General features: G+C 36.7%; 1 protein-coding gene across 1 annotated transcript in view; it reads right to left on the reverse strand.

Moving 5' to 3' along the window:
• CCDC175 (coiled-coil domain containing 175) overlaps positions 1–17,479 on the reverse strand; it is a 137,668-nt gene that overhangs the window by 102,864 nt on the left and 17,325 nt on the right. Inside the window, exon 5 of the mRNA XM_051977762.1 lies at positions 2,282–2,510. Coding sequence (XP_051833722.1) covers positions 2,282–2,510 — 229 coding nt within the window. The remainder of the gene's footprint in view (positions 1–2,281; positions 2,511–17,479) is intronic.

Raw genomic sequence — 17,479 nt, forward strand, 5'->3', positions numbered from 1 at the left:
ATGGTTTTCAGATAATCCAAAATTATTTTCACAATTACTATTTTCAAATGCATTTCCCCTATTTATTCTGTTCTTTTTACACTATCCCTCCTCAAAAGTGTTTTGCTTTCGATTACACATCCCCAATATGTTCTTCCTTCCATCATCCTTCCTCCTTTTTTTGTCCCCTTTATATCCTAATTTTCTTCAAGAGAGATTTCTATAGCCAATTGAGTGTGTATATTATTCCCTCTGAGACAATTTGGATGACAATTAAGTTCATTCACTCCCCTTCCCCCCGCAACTTCACCACTGTAAAAGCTTTTTCTTGCCTCTTTTATGGCAGTTAATTTGCACCATTCCCTCTCTCCCTTTCCCTTTCTCCTAGTACATTCTTCTTTTATCCCTTTTATTTTTTATGTTATCCCTTCATATTCAAACTATAACTATACCTTTTGTTTGTTTCTAATGCCCTTCTAAATGCTCTAATAAGATAAAGTTCTTCTGAGTTACAAGTTATCATTATTCCTATGTAGAAGTATAAATAGTAACCTTACTTAAGTGTACCCTTATTAAATACCTTATGATTTCTCTTTCCTGATTACCTCTTTATACTTCTCCTGAGTTCTGTATTTGAAACTCAAATTTTCTATCCAGTTCTGGACAGTTTCATCATGAGTGCTTAAAAGTCCTCTAATTCATTAAATATACACCTTTTCTTCTGAAGCATTATATTCAGTTTTGCTGGGTAGAAGAATTTTGATAGAAAGTCTACCTCGTTTGTTCTTTGGAATATCATATTTCAAGCCCTTTGATACTATAATGTTGAAGCTGTTAAATCTTGGGTTATCCTGATTGTGGCTTCATCACACTTGTTATTTCTTTCTGGATACTTGCACTATTTTCTCTTTGACCTGGGAGTTCTGAAATTTGGCCATAATATTCCTAGGAGTTTTCATCTTAGGAACTGTTTCAGGAGGTGATTGGTGGTTTCTTTCAATTTCTATTTTGTCCTCTGGTTCTATAATATTAGCACAGTTTTCCTTGGTAATTTCTTGAAAGATGATATTTAAGCTCTTTTTTGAATATGGTTTTCATTAATCCAATAATTTTTAAATTTTCTTTCCTGGATTCATTTTCCAGATGAATTGTTTTCCAGTGAGATATTTCACATTGTTTCATTTTTTGTTTTATTATTTATTTCTCACAAAGTCATTACTTTCCATTTGCTCAATTCTAATTTTTAAGGAATTATTTTCCTCAGTAAGCTTTTATTCCTTTCCCTCCCCCCATTTTGTCTTTTTTAGGGAATTATTCTCCTCATTGGTTTTTTGTATTTCCTTCTGTATTGCTTTCATTTCTCTGCCCAATTTTTCTATTACCTTTTGTACTTGATTTTCAAAATTCTTTTTGAGCTTTTCCATGATCTGAGATCAATTCTCATTTTTTCTTAGAGGTTTTAATTGTAGGAGCTTTGATTTTGTTATCTTATTCTGAGTGTGTTTTGATCTTGTCATCATAGTAACTTTCTATGGTTAGAATAATTTTATGTTGTTTGCTCATTTTCCTAGAATACTTATTACTTGATTTTTAACACTTTGTTAAAGAATAGCTCTGTTTCCAGGGTGTAAGGTACAATTTCTCAAGCTTCAAAGCTTTTGTATAGTTGTCTTCAGAGATCCTTCTAGGGACCTGTAAGTTTTCAGTTCTTTTAAGGTAGTATGATCCAAGGAATCCACTACTCTCCTGGTTTGTGCTCTGTGTCTGTGAATAACCACGATTACTCGTTTATGCTATGAAACTGTAAGGAGGGTCCCTACTCCCTTGGGGCTACATGTCCCTAGAGTGCTAATACTCTCCTCACTCTGGGACTATGAGCCAGGGCTGTGTCCAGATTTAAGTGTGGACAAAGTAACACAGTCTTACCTCAGTGCTAGCAAAGAGACCTCTATAATCTCCTTCTCACCAGCTAGTTGACCTTTCCATACTATCTGGGTTGAGACCTGCTGCTAATTCAGTGCTTCCCAAGGCCTGCTCCTGGTTTTGCACAACTGTTTTCAGAGATGGTTCTCTGGATTTGGAAGTGTGGGCTCTTTCCAAAGTTTTGTGATATAGGGAGAGATATGTTCATTGCTCTTTTGGTCTGCTCTCTGATTCTTACCCAGGAGCAGGCCCTCATCCCTTGGGATTGCACTTACTACTTAAGTCATCTTGTAATTAGAACATGCATTCAATCAATTAAGATTATCTCTAAGATTCCATCTAATTATCAGTCCTATAAAATATTAATCATGATAATTACCTTTTTCTCTAAAATTTCTTTTTTCATTGCAAATACTTCCCTTTCTTCAGTCAGTTCCTTATTTATTGTTTTCAATAGATCTTGATAGTAGTCAATTTTTTCTTCATCAACTTTTTTCTTGTCATATATCTCTTTTGTAGAAGTATCATTTTCAGTTCTTTCTTTCATCTTCATGTTAACCATAAGTACAGCTTTTTGATGACCATCAGCTAATTGTTCCTGTTCTTCCCTATGTAGAAACAAATATCAGTGATTCATTGAAACAAATGATAGTTCATTTTAGGATCTTCTAAATAGTATTTGTTACTATATTATTATTTGGAGCAACATTCAAGAAAGCTTGATATGTATAACTAAGATAGTAAAGATAGTAAAGAAAGCCTAAAATTCAATTGCTTTCAGGAAATTGTAAAGCCCCTTTACTGACCCTAATCTTTCCTAATCTTACAAGGAAAATTCAATATTTCCATTATTTCCCACTATTCCTATATGGCAGTAATAATATAGAATATCTTGTCTCCAAAATAACTCAAAGATAGGTATCACACATTGGGCACAGGAGAAAACACATGTCAGGTTGTGTTGGCTGCACCTAATGAGGAACTCTAAAGAAGAATAAAATGCATTCAAAAAATGTAGAATAGAAAGAAGAGTGATGATCAAGATACAAGAATGACAAATAAAAAGCTAGAGTATTCCAGTGATAACTATATGATGTTAAATGTTGCTAGCTGAATGGATTTGTAATGGCAAACTTCAGAGAAAAGATGGAAAAGTGTCACATACGGTGTGCAGCCATGAATGTAAGAATATAAACTGTTTGCATTTTCGTTTTTCTTCCCGGGTTATTTATACCTTCTGAATCCAATTCTCCTTGTGCAACAAGAAAACTGTTCGGTTCTGCATACATATATTGTATCTAGGATATACTGTAACTTATTCAACATGTAAAGGACTGCTTGCCATCTGGGGGAGGGGGTGGAGGGAAAGAGGGGAAAAATCAGAACAGAAGTGAGTGCAAGGGATAATGCTGTAAAAAATTATCCTGGCATGGGTTCTATCAATAAAAAGTTATTTTTAAAAAAGTGGCTTACATCCCACTTTGAAATGGGAGTTTCTGTAGCAACCTTGCATTATTTAATGGGTTATGGTCACAACATAGCACAGAAAACAAGGAATAAGCTTTGATATATTCTAAAGAAATCAGTGATACAGGAAACTGAGTTAAATTTCTTGCCATCAAAAGCAAATATTTTATCTGGGGCTAAAACTGACTCCATATTTTCCAAGTGAACAATCAAAGTATTACTTAAGAGCTAGTTCCCCTAAGTCAGAAAAAAGAATATTAACGACAACTCCACTTTCCATGTTAGCAGGATGAAACAGATCATTCATAAACATGGGGAGAACTAGCTCTTCTAGGTTGCATGAGAAGTATCACCCGTGCGTAGGTGCTAGACAAGTTATCTTGTTACAGAGAGCAAAGATAAATAAATTTAGGAAGTTACTCAAGATAGAGTCCTCAAACTCCTAAGAAAGACTCTTTAAAGATCTACACAAAATATATATTGACAGGACAAGATTAATTATTTTATGGAACGTATCAGAGGTGGCATTTTTGAACATTTGTGGGATAGAAGAAAAAGAAAGCCTGGAGTCATGTATCAGTAATGCAGACAAAAAAAGGAATGGTTATGATCCTGCTAATGGCAAAATTAACTGAGTTTGGTATTTCTATTCAATGAAAAGGCAAGCTGCCATCTCAATACTTATCACAGATGGAAACCACAAACTGAAAGTGATAATAGTGATGATCCCTAATAAGGTAGCTAAGAGTGATCAAATTAGCCAGAAGTGATAAGGTTGACTTGACTTAAAAGTGTCCCCAGAGACTATTCTAGGTATGAAACAGACATGGAATTGTGACTAATTGATAGATCACATTAAATTGAGCAGTTTTGAAGGAAGCCACAAAATAGACTGGAGAGCAAAGATTCAGCCCCAGCTGACACAAGGTTGTTTTCTTCTACATGGTCAATAAGCAGAAGAAATGGTGTGCAGATGCAGTCAACCAAAGAAACTCACACAATATAGTGAGAGGTGGGTCCAAAAATAAAGCTATTCTACTTGGGATTAATGAGATAATTGAATGACAACTATGTCAAATTAACATATTAACATCACCATCAGGAGATAGCCAGAAAGGTGGAGCTACCTTCCCTTACATCTGCAGAGACGATGGCTATATGCAGTATATATGGATATATGAGAGAATGCAAAGCTGAGAATTATATGACTAGCTCTGGAGAAAGGAAATCAGTGCAGGCCTCCCAAATGATTAGTATAACATTATCAATCAATCTTAATGGTCTTTTCCACTTGGATTCATAGAATCTCATACAGAAGTTCTGGGAAGATTAGGAATGTGAACTGCACAGCCATTCTGAAGAGCTAAACATAAATAACCAGTGTGTCCACTCATTTTTTTCTCACATTTTATGAAAGACACATGAAGAAAATACTTTATAAATACATGTGGATTTGTACTTGGAAGACTGAGAGAAAATATGCATATCTGAAACACATCAATAAAAATGTGTTATTTTTCAAAAAGGTAACAGAAACCCTATTTCCTGTATGACTAGACCCAGCATCTATTTTGGAATTAATTGGAATCAATTCTGGAATATTCAAGAAATTAGCAAAATATTGCAAATAACAGACTGAAAACTTAAACCATCTATGGGACCTGTAAAAGAACTTAGAGGATGATAAAGCAAAAGCAGCAATAGTGAATATCACAAGCATACTCCCTCTCCAAACTCAGAAATGGATCCAGAGAAATTTAGTCAAAAGAGAGGAAAGAGTGGCTGATGCAAAAACTCAGGAAAAGGGACTTCTGGCCAAGATGGCAGAGAGGAGGCACACAGCTGCGTAAGCTCCACGTTTTCTCTCAGAATCCATTTCATTACAAGCCTCTGAATTAATGCTTGACTGAAAAAAAGCCCACAAATAGTTACCAAGAAAAGACATCCTTGAAATTTGCCAGGAAAGGTCTGTTTTTGCTTGTGGGCGGGGACAGTTTTAGATCAGGTACAGGCTGAAGGTAGGCAGCAGCAGTGAGAGCCCGGCAGGCAGCTCACAGCTGAGCAGATCGGAGGGGGGTGGGGTATGATCTCAGCCTTCTCTGCGGGGGGAGCTTTGCTACAGGATTGGATACTTTGCCCAGGCAGCAAGTCAGCAGACAAGCAGAGAAGCTAAAAACACAAGGGGTGAAGAATATAACCCAGAACAGCTGGAGTCTCTCGGGATCTGGCCACCCCTCCCCCACAGTGTCTCAGCACGCTCTTGGGAGTCTCAGAGTGCAGGCGAAGTACAGTCCTGCTAGTGCCTCGCTGCTGCCCCTGCAGTCTGTAGAGGAAGCTCAGTAACACCACCCAGCCTCTCCCCTCAAAACAGCAGATTCCATTTGGGTTTTTTTTCTTTTTTTCTTTGCTAGTTTGTCTTTGATTCTTCTCTGACAAAATGAGCAAAAAATTGAAAAGGACCTCAACCATTGACAGTTTCTATATGGATAGAGAGCACACTCTAAACCCTGAGGAGACTAAAAACAGACTGTCTCCAGGTGAATCCCCAAAGGAGGAGATCATCTGTTCCTCAGCACAGATGAATCTCATAAAAGAAATTTAAAAGGCTCTCACAAGAGAGCTAGAAGAAAAATGGGAAAAGGAGAGGGAGGCTTGGCAAAAGAGTCTGGAGAAGTCATCCCACTCATTTAAAGACAGAGGAGATAAAGAAATCAAATCCTTGAAAAATAGGATTAGTGAATTGGAAACAGAAAATAGCTCTCTAAAAATTAAAATTAGCAAAATGGAAAAAAATTCCATAGAACAAAAGAACTCAATTGGACAATTAGAAAAAGATATTAAAAAAGTGAGTGAAGAAAATACTTCATTGAAAATCAGAATCAAACAAATGGAATTGAATGACTCGAGGAGACAAGAAGAATCAGTCAAGCAAAACCAAAAAAAATCAAACAATGGGGAAAAAATGTGAAGTACCTTCTTGGAAAACAACAGACCTGGAAAACATATCCAGGAGAGACAATCTGAGGATTATTGGACTCCCAGAAAAGTATGATGGAAAAAAGAGCCTGGACGCTATTTTCCAGGAAATTATCAAAGAGAACTGCCCAGAAGTCATAGAAACAGAGGGTAAAATAGACATTGAAAGAATTCATCGATCACCTACTGAAAGGGATTCTAAAATCAAAACACCAAGAAATATAGTGGCCAAATGCCAGAACCCTCAGATGAAGGAAAAAATACAGCAAGCGGCTAGAAAAACCCAATTCAAGTATCGAGGAGCCACAATAAGGATTACCCAGGATCTAGCAGCATCCACATTAAAAGATCAAAGGGCCTGGAATATGGTATTCTGAAAGGCTAAAGAACTCGGTATGCAACCAAAAATAACTTACTCAGGCAGAATGAGCATCTTTTTCGAGGGAAGAAGATGGTCATTCAACGAAATAAGCGAATCTCACCTATTTTTGATGAAAAAACCAGAACTTATCAAAAAGTTTGATTTATAAATATAGAACTCAAGAGAAACCTAAAAAGAGAAACTAAAAAAAAAGAAATCTTGGGAACTATATTTTTACTGTAAAGATGTATAAAGAATACATGTATACTTTATTCTAGAAACTAGACGTGGAAAGAACATTGTACCAGAAAAAGGGTAAAGTGGGGGTACTACATCTCAGAAAGAGGCAAAGGAAACCTATTATATCTGAGAGAAAGAATGGAGGGGGATGAATATAGTGGGTATCTTACTGCCATCAGGATTGGCTTTAAGAGAAAAATTTTAGACATATTCAATTTATGGTGAAACTTCTCCCACCTCATTGAAAAGTGAGAAGGGAAAAATGAAAAGGGAAGGAATAAAAGCTAAGCAGAAGGGAATACGTAAACTGTGAGGGAAAGGAGTAAGGTAGGGGGAGGAACTCTAAGGCGGGGGGAGGGATACTAAAAAGGAAGGGCTGTGACAAACAAGTGGTGCTCACAAGTTTAATATTGGGAAGGAGGTTAAGGGGGAAAGAAGGGAGAAAAGCAAACAGGGGTTAACAAGATGGCAAGTAATATAGAATTGGTAATTTTAACCATAAATGTGAATGGGGTAAACTCCCCCATAAAGAGGAAGCAGTTAGCAGAATGGATTAAAAGCCAGAATCCTACAATATGTTGTTTACAGGAAACACACCTGAAGCAGGGAGATACATGCAGAGTAAAGGTAAAAGGTTGGAGCAAAATCTGCTATGCTTCAGGTGAAGTCAAAAAGGCAAGAGTAGCTATCCTGATATCAGATCAAGCAGAAACAAAAATTGATCTAATTAAAAGAGATAAGGAAAGGCACTATATCTTGCTAAAGGGTAGCATAGATAATGAAGCAATATCAATATTAAACATATATGCACCAAGTGGTGTAGCATCTAAATTCTTAAAAGAGAAATTAAAAGAGCTGCAAGAAGAAATAGACAGCAAAACTATAATAGTGAGAGATTTCAACCTTGCACTCTCAGAATTAGATAAATCAAACCACAAAATAAATAAGAAAGAAGTCAAAGAGGTAAATAGAATACTAGAAAAGTTAGATATGATAGATCTCTGGAGAAAACAAAATGGAGACAGAAAGGAGTACACTTTCTTTTCAGCAGTTCATGCAACCTATACAAAAATTGGCCATATATTAGGACATAAAAACCTCAAACTCAAATTCAGTAAGGCAGAAATAGTAAATGCATCCTTTTCAGACCACGATGAAATGAAAATTACATTCAACAAAAAGCCAGGGGAAAGTAGACCAAAAAATAATTGGAAACTAAATAATCTCATACTAAAGAATGATTGGGTAAAACAGCAAATCATAGACATAATTAATAACTTCACCCAAGAAAACAACAATAATGAGACATCATACCAAAATATATGGGATGCAGCCAAAGCAGTAATAAGGGGAAATTTTATATCTCTAGAGGTCTACTTGCATAAAATAGAGAAAGAGAAGGTCAATGAATTGGGCTTGCAACTAAAAATGCTAGAAAAGGAACAAATTTAAAACCCCCAGTCAAACAGTAAACTTGAAATTCTAAAAATAAAAGGAGAGATCAATAAAATTGAAAGTAAAAAAACTATTGAATTAATTAATAAAACTAAGAGTTGGTTCTATGAAAAAAACCAACAAAATAGACAAACAAATAGACAAAATAATCAGTAAATCTGATTAAAAAAAGGAAAGAGGAAAATCAAATTGTTAATCTTAAAAATGAAAAGGGAGAACTCACCACTAACGAAGAGGAAATTAGAGCAATAATTAGGAGTTACTTTGCCCAACTTTATGCCAATAAATTTGACAATTTAAATGAAATGGAAGAATACCTTCAAAAATATAGTTTGCCCAAACTAACAGAGGAAGAAGTAAATATCCTAAACAGTCCCATCTCAGAAAAAGAAATAGAAGAAGCAATTAACCAACTCCCTAAGAAAAAATCCCCAGGGCCAGATGGATTTACATGTGAATTCTACCAAACATTTAAAGAACAATTAACTCCAATGCTATATAAACTATTTGAAAAAATAGGGATTGAAGGAGTCCTACCAAACTCCTTTTACCACAAAGACATGGTACTGATACCTAAACCAGGTAGTCTGAAAACAGAGAAAGAAAATTATAGACCAATCTCCCTAATGAATATTGATGCTAAAATCTTAAATAAAATATTAGCAAAAAGATTACAGAAAATCATCTCCAGCATAATACACTATGACCAAGTAAGATTTATACCAGGAATGCAGGGCTGGTTCAATATTAGGAACACTATTAGCATAATCAATTATATCAATAACCAACCAAACAAAAACCATATGATCATCTCAATAGATGCAGAAAAAAAACCATTTGATAAAATCCAACATCCATTCCTAATAAAAACACTTGAGAGTATAGGAATAAATGGACTTTTCCTTAAAATAGTCAGGAGAATATATTTAAAACTGTCAGTAAGCATCATATGCAATGGGGAAAAACTGGAACCTTTCCCAGTAAGATCTGGAATGAAGCAAGGTTGCCCACTATCACCATTATTATTCAAAATTGTCTTAGAACCACTAGCCTCTGCAATAAGAGTCGAGAAAGAGATTAAAGGAATTAGAGTAGGCAATGAGGAAACCAAACTATCACTCTTTGCAGATGATATGATGGTATACCTAGAGAACCCCAGAGATTCTACTAAAAAGCTATTAGAAATAATTCATAACTTTAGCAAAGTAGCAGGATACAAAATAAATCCCCATAAATCTTCAGCATTTTATACATCACCAACAAAATCCAACAGCAAGAGATACAAAGAGAAATTCCATTCAAAATAACTGTTGATAGCATAAAATATTTGGGAATCTATCTACCAAAGGAAAGTCAGGAATTTATATGAGCAAAATTACAAAAAACTTTCCACACAAATAAAGTCAGACTTAAATAATTGGAAAAATATTAAGTGCTCTTGGGTAGGCTGAGCAAATATAATAAAGATGACAATACTCCCTAAACTAATCTATTTATTTAGTGCTACACCAATCAGACTTCCAAGAAAATATTTTAATGATCTAGAAAAAATAACAACAAAATTCATATGGAACAATAAAAGGTCGAGAATCTCAAGGGAATTAATAAAAAAAAATCAAATGAAGGTGGCATAGTTGTACCTGATCTAAAACCACATTATAAAGCAGCAGTCACCAAAACCATTTGGTATTGGCTAAGAAATAGATTAGTTGATCAGTGGAATAGGTTAGGTTCACAAGACAGAATAGTTAACTGTAGCAATCTAGTGTATGACAAACCCAAAGATCCTAACTTTTGGGATAAGAATTCATTATTTGATAAAAACTGCTGGGATAACTGGAAATTAGTATGGCAGAAATTAGGCATGGACCCACACTTAACACCGTATACCAAGATAAGATCAAAATGGGTCCATGATTTAGGCATAAAGAATGAGATTATAAATAAATTAGAGGAACATAGGATAGTTTCTCTCTCAGACTTGTGGAGGAGAAAGAAATTTGTGACCAAAGATGAACTAGAGACCATTACTGATCACAAAATAGAAAATTTTGATTCTATCAAATTAAAAAGCCTTTGTACAAACAAAACTAATGCAAACAAGATTAGAAGGGAAGCAACAAACTGGGAAAACATCTTCACAGTTAAAGCTTCTGATAAAGGCCTCATTTTCAAAATATATAGAGAATTGACTCAAATTTATAAGAAATCAAGCCATTCTCCAATTGATAAATGGTCAAAGGATATGAACAGACAATTTTCAGATGATGAAATTGAAACTATTACCACTCATATCAAAGAGTGTTCCTAATCACTATTGATCAGAGAAATACAAATTAAGACAATCCTGAGATATTACTACACACCTGTCAGATTGGCTAAGATGACAGGAAAAAAATAACGATGAATGTTGGAGGGGATGCGAGAAAACGGGGACACTGATGCATTGCTGGTGGAGTTGTGAGCGAATCCAACCATTCTGGAGAGGAATCTGGAATTATGCCCAAAAAGTTATCAAACTGTGCATACCCTTTGATCCAGCAGTGTTACTACTGGGCTTATATCCCAAAGAAATACTAAAGAAGGGAAAGGAACCTGTATGTGCCAAAATGTTTGTGGCAGCCCTGTTTGTAGTGGCTAGAAACTGGAAAATGAATGGATGCCCATCAATTGGAGAATGGTTGGGTAAATTGTGGTATATGAATGTTATGGAATATTATTTTTCTGAAAGAAATGACCAGCAGGATGAATACAGAGAGTCTTGGAGAGACTTACATGAACTGATGCTAAGTGAAATGAGCAGAACCAGGAGATCATTATATACTTCAACAACAATACTGTATGAAGATGTATTCTGATGGAACTGGATTTCTTTGACAAAGAGACCTAACTCATTTTCAATTGATCAATGATGGACAGAAGCAACTACACCCAATGAAAGAACATTGGGAAATGAATATAAACTATTTGCATTTTTGTTTTTCTTCCCTGGTTATTTTTACCTTCTGAATCCAATTCTCCCTGTGCAACAAGAGAACTGTTGGTTCTGCATACATATATTGTATCTAGGATATACTGCAACATATTTACCATATATGGGACTGCTTGCCATCTAGGGGAGGGGATGGAGGGGAGGGGCAAAATCAGAACAGAAGTGAGTGCAAGCAATAATATTGTAAAAAATTACCCTGGCATGGGTTCTGTCAATAAAAAGTTATTATAAAATAAATTAAAAAAAAAGAAAAAGTAAAACTCAGGAAAAATATCAAATAGATATTTTCTACCTTCATGAATAGAATATGAGATGTTTCCAAAGATCATTTCACAAAATCCTGTTCATTGATTCACATTCATGAAAATTTAGGAAAATTTATTTATATTGATGGATGATCTTAGTGACGATCTCAAGAACCTTCTGGGCAACGTTATGATCTCAGAATATAGCAGTTCATACACAATGCATATAAAAGTCAATCAAATTGGTTGCTAAGGTTATACTAATCACTTGGGGGGGGGGGGGCTGAATAAACTTATTCCCTGCAGTGCTTTCCTTTCCCCAGAGCGAGTGATGTAATTCTCAAATTTGGGAGTACAAAATTGCGTTCTCTCATATATATATATATATATATATATATATATGTATGTATATATTGCATAAAGCCATTATCTTTGTAGATGTAACAGATGGTAGCTCCACTTTTCTGGCTATCTCCTGATAGTGAAGTTAATAATTTGACATGGTTATCATTCAGTGATCTCAATAAGTACTGAAGAAGAGAAGGATGGATATATGTAAATACTATCAGATTCTGAACAAAAGGACCAAAAAACGATATGCCATGCCATGTGTTCAAGCTGCTATGAACTGTCTCTTAAGCAACCAGTGCTGCTCAGTATCAAACTGTAGCATTTGCTACACCCCGATCCCTGGGCAGACAAACCAAAGACCACTGAGTTTTCCAAGTTTGAGAATAGACTCAAAGCATCTCCAGGCCATCTGACATATTTCAAAGACTAATGGAAAATTTAGTTCAAGCTGTGTAAGCATAGTTTGAACACCTGTAAGCATGATTGTATTTAGAGAGATCCTACAAAAACTTGAGTCAGTAGATTTGTCAATATGAATTTATTAAGCACTTTTTATGTGCCAGTTCTAGGAATGCAAAAAATAATTTCAGTGCTTAAGGAATATATAACTTAATGGAAGAACCAATATGTTAGTAACTGAATATATATAAAATATATGCTAAGTAGATGAAAATTCTCTAAAAGGAGTAGGTATCAGCAGAGTAGGAAAGGAGTTTTGCAGAAAGTGACATTGGACTAAGTCTTGAAGCAAGCCAGGGAAAACTGAGGCGCAGAGGTGAAGAGAGTGAGCATTACAGACACAAGGCCCATGCAGCACAAAAGCTTACAACTAAAAGAATGGGGAAACTGCTGTTCAAGGAACTTAGTACAAATTTATTCAGGGTGGGGAATTGTAGTGGGCCAAGGATATGTGAAACAAATAATGTTACAACAAGGTATTAACTCAGTGGGGATTGAGAGAATTATTCTCTAGTTTACATGTACTTAGTACTTAGTATAGTTCTACAAGTTGACACCTATAAGATTGACACTTGTAGATGGATAGATGGATAGATAGATAGATAGACAGACAGACCTATGCCATGAGTCTATTAACTCTGTCAGAAGGTAGGTAGCATATTTTATTATGAGTCTTCTGTAATTGTGGTTGGTCATTGCATTAATTGGAGTACTTAAGTCTCTGAAAATTAGTTATCTTTGTAATACCATTGTTATTGTAGAAATTTCTCTCTCTGTTCTGCTCACTTCATTCTGCATCAATTCATACCAGTCTGTCTATGTTTTTCTTCAACTATCTGCTTCATCATTTCTCACTGCATAATAGTATTCCATTCTTTCCACATCCCATATCCTGTTCAGCCATTCTTCAATTAATGGGCACCACCTTAGTTTCAAGTTTTTTGTCATTATGAAAATAGTAGCTGTACATATTATTTATATATGTCCTTTGCTGTAGTGGTATTGGTAGGTCAAAGGTTATGCACAGATTAGCAACTTGAGGGGAGGTTATAAATTATTGAACAGAATGTCTAGACCAATTCATAAATATATCTATTTCCTCATAATCTTGTTCAATATTGTCATTTTCATTTTTTTGTCAACTTGACCAATAATTACATGGGGTGAGACCTCAGAATTGCTTTAATGTGCATTTCTTTAGTTAATAGTGACTTTTTAGCATTTTTACATGGCTATTTATTGCTTGGATTTCTTTCTCTGGAAACTGCATGTTTGTATATCCTTTTGTCTTTATTAAAAGGCAAGTGGTACAGTGAATTAAATGCTGGACTTGGAGAAAGGAAGATTTGAATTAAAATTTAACACCATGCTCTGTGTGATCATATCTGTCTGCCTCAAATTTCCAAACACTTCCCAAATTTTCCATGATGATCAAATGAAATAATATTTGTAATGTAATATAATGGAAACTTTAAAGTACTTTATTAATCCTATCTCTATTGTAATTAATTGGGGGGAAGTCTTTCCTTATAAAGTTGATTCAGTAACTTTAGAATTCTCCTAGAAATGAAATTTTTTTTTTCAGGGAAAATTGCTTCAGTTCTCCCCCCTCCCCTCCCCCCTTTTAAAAGATTCATTCATCAATAATTTAATGTTCATTCTTTTTTTCTCCTTGCAAATGGTAATCACATTACCACAAGGCATGTTCTCTTTTCTCTGGAGTGTCACATCCTCTTTTCTGGACAGGGGAGAAATCACTAGTCACCTTGCTGATTTGCTTCAGTTTCTGTAGAAGCAAATGTTCATTTAAAGTGGAATTCCTGACTTTTGCCTGAGATTGGTTTAACAGGAAGTTTTGATAAGGGCAGCTGCTGAGTGGGAGGATATAATTCCATGAGATTCTGATTGGGGCCTCCAGGTCTATCCAGTGAAGGATGGCGGGGCTGGAGGGCAGCCGCACGTCCCGATCCCATTTAAAATGTTGAAGGAAGTGAAACAAGCTTGTGTTAATTATGGCCCCTATGCTCCTTATACCCTATGAATGTTATAGCTGTTATCAAGTAGCTATGCCCTCATGGAAATCCATGGCATCTGCCTGTTTTACTCTTGGCCAATCAGTTGTATGGTTATCAGAATTTGCTAAAAAGGTTCAGAAGTATGCTGTGGCCACTGATCATCAGGAAGGACCCAGAAGAGTCTGTCCTTATAATTACTAGCACTAGCCTCTATTCCACATCCAGACTCAGATTGAATATGATGTGAATGTGTTTCCACCTATTGCACGATGTGCTATACAGACTAGGGAGAGAATAGATAAGGAAGGTTTGGTACAGCAACATTTTACTTCAATAAAACAAGGCCCCCCCAAAACCTATTCAAGATTATGTGTCCTGATTAAGAACAGCAATTGACAGAATTATAGCGAAAGTGGCACTTCTGATCTTTTCAGGGAATCTTAAAAAGAGGGAATGAATAAAGTGTGCAGCCATATAATGGCTGGACTTTCTAAAGATGCTCCTATCTCTGAGATTATAGACAAATGTTATGAAGCAGACTATGAGGCTGTCAATGCAGATGCAATGGCCTCAGCGCAAGTCCAGTGAATCACACAGGGGATGAACAGGAAGAATGATGGAAAGAAATGTTATAGCTATGGAAAAAAAGGACATTTCCAAGACCAATGCCATAGACCCGCTAGGGGGCAGAAAATCCCTTAGCTTTGTATGTGGCAAGAAAGGGCATGTGGCAAAATTTTGTAGGAACAGGATTAGAAATAATTCTGTGGTCCAGGGAACCAGGTGCAGGGGCCCCGAGAGGGCCCCAAATGTATACCTGATAGATCAGGAACCTACCTAAAAAGGAGTTACAGGATTCAAAAAGATTTATCAAGCTCTGATGAGGAATATGGACAGCACTTGGTGAATGCAGTTGAGGGTTTTGATATCAATCCATGGATCACTGCACATGTTGAGATACAACTCAAGGCTGGAGATAGATTAGTGATTGGACTTTCAGACTATGCACCTGTGATTGTACAACATGTGGAACCATTTATCTTGACCACCAATCCTCATCCATATCCTGTGAACTTAAAGGGAGATCATCCAAAAGGGCCAAAGCACTCCCATTACATCCCTTTGGTGAGGTGAATTTTACTCAGATGATTGGGCAAGAAAAACCAATGTGTACTATTCATGTAGAACATAGGCCATTTCAAGGAATGATTGATACAGGGGCTGATATATTTGTTATAACAAAACTTGATTGGCCTCCTGAATGGCCACTACAAACCCAAACAGTAATACAGTTATTGGGGCAGGCAGCATGCAGCATGCTTCCTAGTCTACTAAGAAATTTCATTGGGAATTTGAGAAGAGAAGGGCGTCTTTAGGCCTCTTGTCGTCACTGGGCTCAGAACCTCCTTGTGGGGAAGAGACTTACTGAAAGCCCTTCAGACAACATTACACATTGAGGAAAACTTACGGGGGCCACTGAGAAGGCCCTGGCAGTGCCACCCTTAAGCTGGAAACATGACCATCCTCTATGGGTGGATCAGTGGCCCCTATCTGATGAAAAGCTCACTGCCCTAAGATCCATCATTGTTGAACAACAACAACAACAACAACAAAAACCAACTGGATCATATTGAGCCCTTCTTTAGTGCTTATAACTCCCTTGTTTTTTTGTAATTAGGAAAAAGAACAAGGCATGGCATGTGTTAATTGATTTGAGAGCTGTGAATGCCGCCATGCAACCTAAATCAGGCCTCCCATATCTTAACATGGTCCCTAGGGAATATCATATGGTGGTTATTGACATAAAGGATTGCTTTTACTCTATTCCCTTACACCCTCCTGACAGGAAGAAGTTTGCCTTCTCCTTTCCAGCTATTAATGGACAAGCTCCAGCCACTAGGTGGCAACGGAAAGTATTATCACAAGGGATGGCTAACAGTCTCATCCTTTGTCAATGGTACCTGGACAAGGTTCTTGTGCCAGTCAGAAGATTATACCCAAATGTCTATATGCTCCATTACACGGGTGATGTACTGGTGGTCTCTAAGGAAAAGGCATAGTTGCAATGCATTGTGCAATACATCATTCACATATTGGCTCAGCAGAACCTTGTAGTGGCTCCGGATAAAATACAGACTAAGCCTCCATTTGTCTATCTGGGGCACATTCTTCAAGACCTCACTGTGTCCAAGGTGCCCCCTAAGGTGGATGAAGGTAAGTATAAAACTTTTCACGACTTCCAACAGTTGGTGGGAACCTTACAGTGTTTATGGTCCATCCATCCGATCCCCACTTCTGTTATGGACCTTTTACGATTATTTTGAAAAGGCCCTTCTGCCCTAAAATCACCATGATCGTGGTCTGCAGAGGCCCGTGCAGCCTTACAATCTATTCCTTTGCTGTACGCTTGTCCTCCCTCTAGAATTGATCCCTCACAGCCCTTGATGTTGTCGGCATTTGTGGATAAGCCCTTTTTCACAGCACTGCACAAAGGCGAGCCCCCCATAGGTTGGTTGTACCCTGCTAGACCTTCTGACCAATAAGACTGAGGGACCTGGTTCCTTTTTATGGCAATTTTGCCAGCGGGCTATACTTATCTCAGGACGGCCTCCTCATTTGGCTCTTGGTATCCCAACACAGCAAGTGCTTGCTATTGCCCAGGATAACTTAATGTGGGCCATCGGGTTACAGCTTTGTCCCTTAGCGCCTTTGCATACTTCTCAGCCACTCAGGCAGTTGTACAGGAGGTTAAGGTGAACCTCGTCTCTGGATCTCTTTTCTCAGAGCCAGTGCAAGGCCCTAAGGTTTTCACTGATGCTACCAAAGATCACAGGGTCACAATATACAGGGGAGACGCTCAAGAGACATACATTCTTGACACCCACTATGATTCCACACAGAAAAATGAATTATATGCCATCATACACACCATGCAACGGTATCTAGAATTATTAATTCTGGATTATTATTAATTATCTATTAATATCATTACGGACAGTCTTTATGCCTGTCAGGC

This window comes from Antechinus flavipes, chromosome 2, assembly GCF_016432865.1.
Source record: "Antechinus flavipes isolate AdamAnt ecotype Samford, QLD, Australia chromosome 2, AdamAnt_v2, whole genome shotgun sequence".
Lineage (NCBI taxonomy): Eukaryota > Metazoa > Chordata > Mammalia > Dasyuromorphia > Dasyuridae > Antechinus > Antechinus flavipes.